At 43.6% G+C, this 8,724-nt stretch overlaps 1 protein-coding gene across 2 annotated transcripts; it reads left to right on the top strand.

Moving 5' to 3' along the window:
- The first annotated feature begins 4,052 nt into the window (after window positions 1-4,052).
- On the top strand, window positions 4,053-7,406 carry LOC146683567 (stathmin-like). Of its 2 annotated transcripts, none has more exons than XM_085445912.1 (5): window positions 4,053-4,131; window positions 5,861-5,904; window positions 6,023-6,195; window positions 6,289-6,480; window positions 6,553-7,406. In XM_085445912.1, exons 2-5 carry the CDS (start codon window positions 5,889-5,891, stop codon window positions 6,628-6,630), a joined length of 459 nt encoding a protein of 152 aa, XP_085302038.1. In that variant the 5' UTR covers window positions 4,053-4,131; window positions 5,861-5,888; the 3' UTR covers window positions 6,631-7,406. The 2 variants fall into 2 exon arrangements, with proteins under 2 accessions (XP_085302038.1, XP_085302039.1); XM_085445913.1 differs by having other exon boundaries at window positions 4,129-4,193.
- The last annotated feature ends 1,318 nt before the right edge of the window (window positions 7,407-8,724 follow it).

Here is an 8,724-nt window from a genome sequence, read left to right as displayed (position 1 = left end):
GGCGGCGGCCTAGAGGGAAGCGAGCCGGCGTCAGGAACAGGCTGAGAGCTCGTGCACACCGCACACCTCTGCCTAGCATCCTGCTCGCCAACGTCCAGTCACTGGAGAACAAGCTTGACGACCTCAGGGCCAGGATAAAGTTCCAGAGAGACATTCGGGACTGCAATCTCCTCTGCTTCACCGAGACATGGCTGAACCCAGCGGTGCCGGACCACGCCATCCAGCCGGCCGAGTTCTTCTCGGTTCACCGCATGGACAGGACACGGGACTCGGGGAAGTCAAGGGGAGGCGGCGTGTGTTTAATGGTGAACAACAACTGGTGCAACAGTGCGAACGTTGTTCCTCTCACACGCTCCTGCACACCAAATCTGGAACTACTGTCCATCATGTGTCGTCCTTTTTATCTACCTCGGGAATTTACATCGGTCATTGTAAGTGCCGTTTATATTCCACCACAAGCGGACACGGTCACCGCCTTATGCGAGCTGCATGAGGCACTCACACAGCACCAGACACAACACCGGGACGCTGCGCTTATTGTGACGGGGGACTTTAATAGCGCCAACCTCAAACGCGCAGCGCCGAACTTTTATCAACACATCACCTGCCCCACCAGGGGTGAAAGGACACTGGACCACTGCTACACTACGGTCAAGGACGGCTACAAGGCACAATCCCGCCCTCCGTTTGGCAAATCTGATCACGCCGCCATCTTCCTCATGCCAAAATACAAACAAAGGCTGAAACAGGAAGTTCCGGTTCAGAGGAAGGTCGCGCGCTGGACGGATCAATCGGTGGCCGCGTTACAGGACGCACTCGATGACGCAGACTGGGGCATGTTCAGAAACAGCTCCGACGATGACGTCAACGTGTTTACGGAAGCGGTTGTGGGATTCATCGGGAAACTAGCGGATGATACCGTGGAGACAAAGACTATCACAACGTTTCCCAACCAGAAGCCGTGGGTGGATAAAACCATCCGCGACGCTCTGAGATCCCGCACCGCTGCCTACAACACGGGACTCAAGACGGGGGACATGGACCCGTACAAAGCCGCGTCATATAACGTGCGGAGGGCGGTGAAAGAGGCGAAGCAGCGCTACGGGAGGAAACTAGAGTCACAACTCCAACAGAGTGACTCTAGGAGCCTGTGGCGGGGACTAAGGACTATAAAACACCAACAACCGGTATGACGAACGCGGCCGTGACTTTGGCAGACGAGCTGAACACTTTCTATGCTCGCTTCGAGGCTGCAGCTAAGGTCTCCAACAATGCTAGTGTTAGCGGCGCTAACGGCTGCAGACAGGAAGATACTGCCAGCACCGGAAACGTGCTCGTCATCTCCGAGCATGAAGTAAGGAGAGCCTTCAAAAGAGTGAACACCAGGAAAGCAGCAGGACCAGACGGCATCCCAGGTCGTATCCTCAGAGACTGCGCATACCAGCTAGCTCCTGTGTTCACTGAGATATTCAACATCTCTTTATCTCAGTCGGTGATCCCCACATGCTTCAAAGAGTCCATCATTGTTCCTGTCCCGAAGAAACCCCACCCTGCTTCTCTCAATGACTATCGCCCTGTAGCCCTCACCTCAGTAGTGATGAAGTGTTTTGAACGCCTGGTCAGAGACTTCATCATTTCTTCACTACCAGACACACTGGACCCACTACAGTTTGCTTACCGTCCAAATCGTTCCACAGACGATGCCATCTCTCATCTCCTCCACACATCACTCACTCACTTGGACACTAGAAGGGGGAATTATGTTAAAATGCTCTTCATAGACTACAGCTCTGCATTTAACACCATAATTCCCTCCACACTCACCACCAAGCTGGAGCATCTGGGACTCAGCTCATCTATGTGTCAGTGGATCTCCAACTTCCTAACTGGCAGACCACAGGCAGTAAGGATGGGCGGACATGTCTCAGCCTCCACCACTCTCAGCACTGGAGCCCCCCAGGGTGTGTTCTGAGCCCCCTGCTGTACTCTTTGTACACATATGACTGTGTGGCCACTACCAGCTCCACCACCATCATCAAGTTTGCTGACGACACCGTCGTGGTGGGCCTGATCTCTGATAACAACGAGACGGCCTACGTGAAGGAGATTAGGAATCTGGAGAACTGGTGCCAGAGGAACAACCTCCTTCTAAACGTCAGTAAGACAAAGGAGCTGATAGTGGACTTCAGCACTAAGCAGGAGAGGAACTACCAGACCCCCGTCATCAACGAGTGCCCAGTGGAGAGAGTGGACAGCTTCAAATACCTCGGAGTTCACATCACGCAGGACCTGTCATGGTCCTGTCACATCAACACCGTGGTGAAAAAGGCCCGACAGCGTCTCTACCACCTCAGACGCTTGAGAGACTTCCAACTGCCCTCCAAGGTGCTCAGGAACTTTTACTCGTGCACCATAGAGAGCATCCTGGCGGGAAACATCTTAACCTGGTTCGGGAACAGCACCATGCAGGACAGACGAGCTCTACAGAGGGTTGTGCGGTCAGCTGAGCGCACCATCCGCTCCGAGCTCCCTGACCTGCACTCAATCTACAGCAGGCGGTGCTGGACCAAGGCCAGGAAGATCGTGAAGGACCTCAGCCATCCCAACAACAGACTGTTCTCTCTGTTGAGGTCAGGAAAGCGATTCCGCTCCCTGAAGACCAACACAGAGAGACTGAGGAGGAGCTTCTTCCCGCAGGCGATACGGTCTCTCAATCACACCACCACACAGTACTGACCCACACATATGGTTCTTACACACACACTGGACTTTCTGGACTTTGTTTTTGCACAACACTGGTCACTATATTCTTCATTTCCAGTTAATACTTGTACAGCTGCTGTTATTGTGTATATATTTATTTATATTTAGATTTCTTCATACATTCTTATATAGTTCTATATTGTGTATTGTGTATTTTGTTGTACAGTTATTTTATTTTCAACTTTAATTTATATATTTTATCTTATTCTTCCCAGTTAAATTTACCCTTCATTCTAATTTGTGTTGTACAGTTATTTCATTTTTAACCTTAATTTATATTTTATTCCTTCCTAGTTAAATTTACCCTTTTTAATTTTTCATATTTATTTCCTATCTTATTCATAGCCTTTCCTTTTTTGTTTTCTTTAGGTCACGAGCAGTTGTCCAAGCATTTCACTACATATCGTACTGTGTATGACTGTGTACGTGACAAATAAAATTTGAATTTGAATTTGAAACTGGTAAGGGGGGAATGGTGGTACACAGTGAGTCAATTAGTTATTGCTGGCTGCATAGACATGATGCGTAGTTACATTTCTCAGGAAGTGCATTTCAGATTACACTGAAATTCACAGGGTATTGAATGGGTTAGCAAATAATGACTAGAAGAAGAAAGACAACTAAATCTCTACTATATATGTTTCAGGGCTGGTACAAACTGTGTTTCTCCATATAGGTTTTCCAGAAACATTACATGTATCAAAATGTGTATATTTGGTTGAATGAATACCTGATTTTATGTTTTTGTTTTGTTTTCCAAACAAAAACACTAGCACTTCCCACAAATGTATGTTAAACCACAACTAGCTTCCAAAATCAATTTGACCCCCCACCCCTCAAAAAAAAAGCAAACAAACTGAAAACAAATACAAAAAACCCTTTTAGACATGAATTACTCTGTTAGGTGAAAAGCAAACTTTTTAAAAAAAATTATTTTATTTTGAGAGCGAGAGAGGAACGGGCTTTTAATTTACATTCAGCAGGCTATCGTATTTAAATAAATGGGTGGAGCCATGGTGAAAATCACTATTAGGGGAATGATCCTGTAAATATTGGTATTATATATGTTTCGAGTACACTACTATGGACTGTTGCTTCACATGGTTAGTTTAATGAAGCAAAAATGTGCATTAAATTGTTATATATTTAGCGATAACATAACTGTAACACAATGTCTACTGTCAGCCATAAAAAACTACAATCGCCAGAAGCACCCAGGAGAGCGGGGTAAGCCAATGAGTGGCCAGCAAATGGCGTGACGGCACTTGCTTTGGTCCATTTATGTGCGCGCTTGGTAAGCTCGCGCAGAGGGCTCGCGGTAAATTCTGTGAGAGCAGAGCAGAGCACAGCATCCGGAGGTTGTCGAAGGTGGGTGTGACTGACAGCATCTCTATAACCGAGAAAGTCCACAGGATTTATTTTTGTCGTCTGTAAGTAGGAATATGTCTGAATTTTAAACGTTATGAGGAGATGAGGGCAAAACGAGGTTAATCCTTGAGTGGAGCTGGTAATTTTTCGACAGTATGTTCAATTTTCTTTCAACGTTTTTCGTTGTTTGTCGCTTATGTTAAGGCAGCACTTGAGAAACTAACGTGACAAGCGGGGTTTTTTGTGGATGTTTTCGCCCTCGTGGGCATTTGCATTCATTTTGTAACATTTCAGGGACAAAATGAGACAGAAACGCCTATTGTTGTTGCTCTTTTTGTCTGCTGCTTGGCGGGTTGTTAGCCTATTGTATGGTAGGCGACACTGGCACAGTTGGCACCGACAGCGATGAGGGTGGACTTCGAAGACTTCTTTTTTTTTTATGTTCGTGAAACTTGTGGGCTGCAGAGACATTTACGAATTCCTTATTCACCGATTTATGCCGCCTGTGAGAAAATCTTTATTCGAGATTTTTCTTTTTTTTTTTCGTGGCAGTGACCTGCCTTCGGCTCCTCTTTGTTTGCAGCTGCTCGTCACTGTGCTGCCAAAAGCGCCTTTGTTTGAGGGTGCTTGTTAAAGCTTTGAGCTAATGACACCAGCAGCCTCACAGAAACAAGAAATTTACATGAATTATGGTAATGTCATTGGCAGAATAGCACATTTGTGCTCATTCAGTGAGAAGTTCTATAAAATGGCAACAGTGGGTGTCACAATGGATACCAAGGTGTGGGCTTTTTAAATTAAACCTCACTCAGATTAGATTGTGTCCAAGTAGGTGTTTTTTTTTTTTTTTTTTTTGTTTTTTGTTTTGTTTTTTTGTTTTTTTTGTTTTTTTCAATGCTGCTTTCTAACGCCACACTTAGCTAGCTGATAGCCTTTTTGAATTATTAGGGGAGGGGTCTTTTCATTGAATAAGCCCAGCTGAATTTGGTCATGGTTCATCATTCACTCATCATTACGACTTGACTAAATGGAATGACAGATGTTTCTTACATTTAAGAGGAATTACTTTTTTATTTTTTTCCCCTGCAATTTTATTAGACAAGATGCCTGTTCAGTCGGCTGTTGTGTTACGTGTGTAGATGTGTGTCTGTGTTCCCCTCCCGCTGCTCCAACACATGGTGCAAGGAACAGGTGCTCCCTGATGATCATTTCCTCCCAGATATGCTCATCGCTCACTATTCTCATTTTTCTTGGTGCATATTTGCCTTCTAGCACAGGCCGAGTCCAGGCCCTGTCTGCACTCCCCCACTGCCTGCCGTTACCCAGCCCGATCACAGCCTTTTGTTTCAGCTAACTGTGACTTGTGTCATTAACAGCCCTCACTGATGGGCAGGCTATTGAAAAGCCCTCCTCATTCCTGAAGTGGCTCGATTGCTGGTGGCTTAATCAGAATGTCACTGCTTCCTCATATCTGGAGATAAACAATGGTGCGTGTACAACATGACCGCCCTGAATGCCAGTACCATTTTTTTCCCTTATTTTTTCTTTATGTGTGTGTGGATTGATGGGCGGTGGTTGCTTGCAGTTTTGCGTGTTGCCACAGGGCGTCGCCAGTGAGACCGGTTTTAATCTTGGATGATTTCTGTGATAATGGTGTAAATCATCCACTAGACGTCAGTAATTTTAAAATCATCTGCTAACATGACTCTCTGATGTTTCCCTCCTTTAGTTAAATTGACCTGAAGCAGTCTCTAAAGATGGCATCCGCTGAAGGTGAACTACGTCTTACACTTTAATGCACTATATTATTTCTTAATTATTATTTTTTTCACTGTACCTTGAAGTATTTAAACATCTTTTTAAATTTATTTTTTTCCTTGGATGAGTTCAGATATCCAGGTTAAGGAGCTCGACAAGCGGGCTTCCGGTCAGGCTTTTGAGGTCATCCTGGCTACTCCTGCCCCTGATGCCAAGGGTGACTTTCCACTGTCTCCTCCCAAGAAGAAGGATGTCTCACTGGAGGAGATTCAGAGGAAGCTGGATGCTGCAGAGGAGAGACGCAAGGTAAAAAGATGACATATTTTGCATGGGTTGGGATAATTAAAATCTGGTGGGCTATTTCAAGCATCTTATGTATTTTTAACCATCCTTTCCCAGAACCATGAAGCTGAGGTTCTGAAGCACTTAGCTGAGAAGCGTGAGCATGAAAAAGAAGTGCAACAGAAAGCCATGGAGGAGAACAACAACTTCAGCAAGATGGCAGAGGAGAAGCTCAACCAGAAGATGGAGGCTAACAAAGAGAACCGCACAGCAATTATGGCAGCGATGAATGAGAAATTCAAAGAGAAGGTCAGTAATTTCTTTTGACTGTATGGACATGATGTAGTACTATTAAGATGTTAATCTTGTACTGTTTAACAGGACAAGAAGTTGGAAGAGGTGCGAAAGAACAAGGAGACCAAAGACCCCAACTCGGAAGAAGGCACTTCGGAAGACTGAAGGTTACAAACGGGGGATTGTATAGGGTTTTTTACGTATCCAAAGATTGATTTATTTTTTGTTCAGTCAGTATTTTTGTTGTGTTCACTGCCCACCTTTTTGAAGTAAATACAAGTTTCACTTTGTGAAGATATCAATTCTTCTGCTAAGTGTATTTGCGCTGGTTTTACATGTGGATCATCCTGCCCTCCCCCTCTTGTCTAATTCATCTGATTATGTAGCTTGTCAGTGCAGCTTCTGCCCTTTTTGAAAATTAGCAGTGTGTAACATACCCTTTTTGAGGAAGCATGTTTCTATGCATAGGTCTTTATTCCTACAGATTTCATAGTGCGTTTTGAAAATGTCCCTGTGAACCACACCTGTTCTCGGCACTTACTGTGTATTTAAAAAAAAAAAAAGAAAAATTAAATTAAAAAAAAAAAAAATCTCAAAGTAGCACAAGGTTTGATTTTTGGCATCGGCTGTTATACATACAAGTGTTTAGCGCAGCTTTGCTACCCAGATTCTGCTTGTTTGCTCCTGCAAATCATGTTTCGTGCTGCTGCAGATTCTTTGCTTTTGTAAAAACACGGGGTTGTCCTCAAAGCACATGACTTCTTGCTGTATAGCTGTGAATTAACATGCCAGATATGGAGATGGATGTCATCTTGAACATTACTGATTAGGGTTCTACACATGGAATGCAGAAGAGCAATACACACTTTGGCATCTCAATAGATACAGTGACTAGTTGACTTGAACTGTTGTACTAAAACAAATAAAAATGGAACAAAGCACTCTTGCTGTTGAAACATTTTTGTCCTCTTCTCTGTTGTTTGACCTGCTGTGGGAAGTGGGTACAATATATGCACAATGAAACCCAGAAGATAACTATTGAGGCCAGCCCAGGCACTGGTGACCTGTCCAGGATTTACCTGCCTCTCGCCTTATGGTAGCAGGGATAGGCACCCTGATAAGGAAAAGCGGAGGAGAGTAGATGGATGTTTTGAGGCCTTAAATCAATGAAAGTACACGAAGCTTTAGCCTGTCTTCAAAATGACTTTAGTGTGCCACGTTTTGATGAACCTTTCAGACTTTAACAAATATAAGATGCTTAAATGTTTGCTCTTTGCTGTGTAAATGGTGGTAGACCTGGCTAAGGTTGACATTTTCCAATTGTAGGCAGAAGTAAAAATGCCTGTCCTTTTACACAAAAATACTGATGCTTTTGATTGCTTGAGAATCCAACGTAATGCCTGCCCATCTTCCTTACCACTACAGTTTACTGTTGTGGAGCCTGGACCCTATCTCTGCTGTTAAAGGGCAACATGTAGGGTACAATTTAGACTTCTTATCCTATTAACAAACCTAACCCTTCTCTCAACACAAATGAAGTAGAGTCCTAGACCATAAACTTTGTCTATATGAGATAATTATTGAATTTTTCTTCTAGACTGGGACTAGGTGTAGAGAGCTATAGATCAGTGTAAATTACATAAACGGCCACAATTGCAAATAGTCCATTACATGGTTTGGATTCAAACAAACCACAGTCTTTGTCTCCCTCTGCTGGTGGTTTGATTTAGTGTCTGGGTGTGTCAAATTAAATGTGACCTCGTCCATGCTCATTACAAAGCTTAGCTTTCATTGATACTTTCAACAGGTAGGCATGAGTTTGTTACTCTAATACTGAGTGTTCATCAGTATTACAGGTCTAAGAGTAGTGTAGCCCAAATAAGGGAAAAAAGCTTTCTTTTTAATTATATTTTTTCAATGCGAATAATTCATCACCAGGCTAGTGGGTAATTAATTGAAATCTCAGTTCTAATGATATCTTTAACCCTCTGATGTCTAAGTCATCATGAATGCTAATGCTACCCTAAGCATGTGTTTTGGATGCTTTTGGAAAAAAATGACATTAAATAAAACTAAACAAAAAAATAAAATAAAAACAATTCCAGATTCTGATTGCCGAGGGTTATAGTTAGGATTAAGGTTAGAGATGCGGTTGTCAGCAGTGACAACCGCTGACAGTTTCTATAGGCCACCAACCAAAACTTAAAAACTAAAAAATAAATGCAATAGACATGTTAAAACAAACTGTAGTTAACAAAT

This window comes from Copadichromis virginalis, linkage group LG22 (genome assembly GCF_057382275.1).
Source record: "Copadichromis virginalis isolate Kocher_CV1m ecotype Utaka linkage group LG22, C_Virginalis_male_GT1.1, whole genome shotgun sequence".
Classification (NCBI taxonomy): domain Eukaryota; kingdom Metazoa; phylum Chordata; class Actinopteri; order Cichliformes; family Cichlidae; genus Copadichromis; species Copadichromis virginalis.
The sequence above is the reverse complement of the archived record's forward strand: the minus strand, read 5'-3'. Positions and strand labels throughout refer to the sequence as shown.

Bases quoted from the DNA above. Each gene is read 5' to 3' on its own strand.
- LOC146683567 (XM_085445912.1), top strand. The intron at 6,196-6,288 runs GTAAAAAGATGA...ATCCTTTCCCAG, and splicing joins CTGCAGAGGAGAGACGCAAG to AACCATGAAGCTGAGGTTCT. The intron at 6,481-6,552 runs GTCAGTAATTTC...ACTGTTTAACAG, and splicing joins ATGAGAAATTCAAAGAGAAG to GACAAGAAGTTGGAAGAGGT.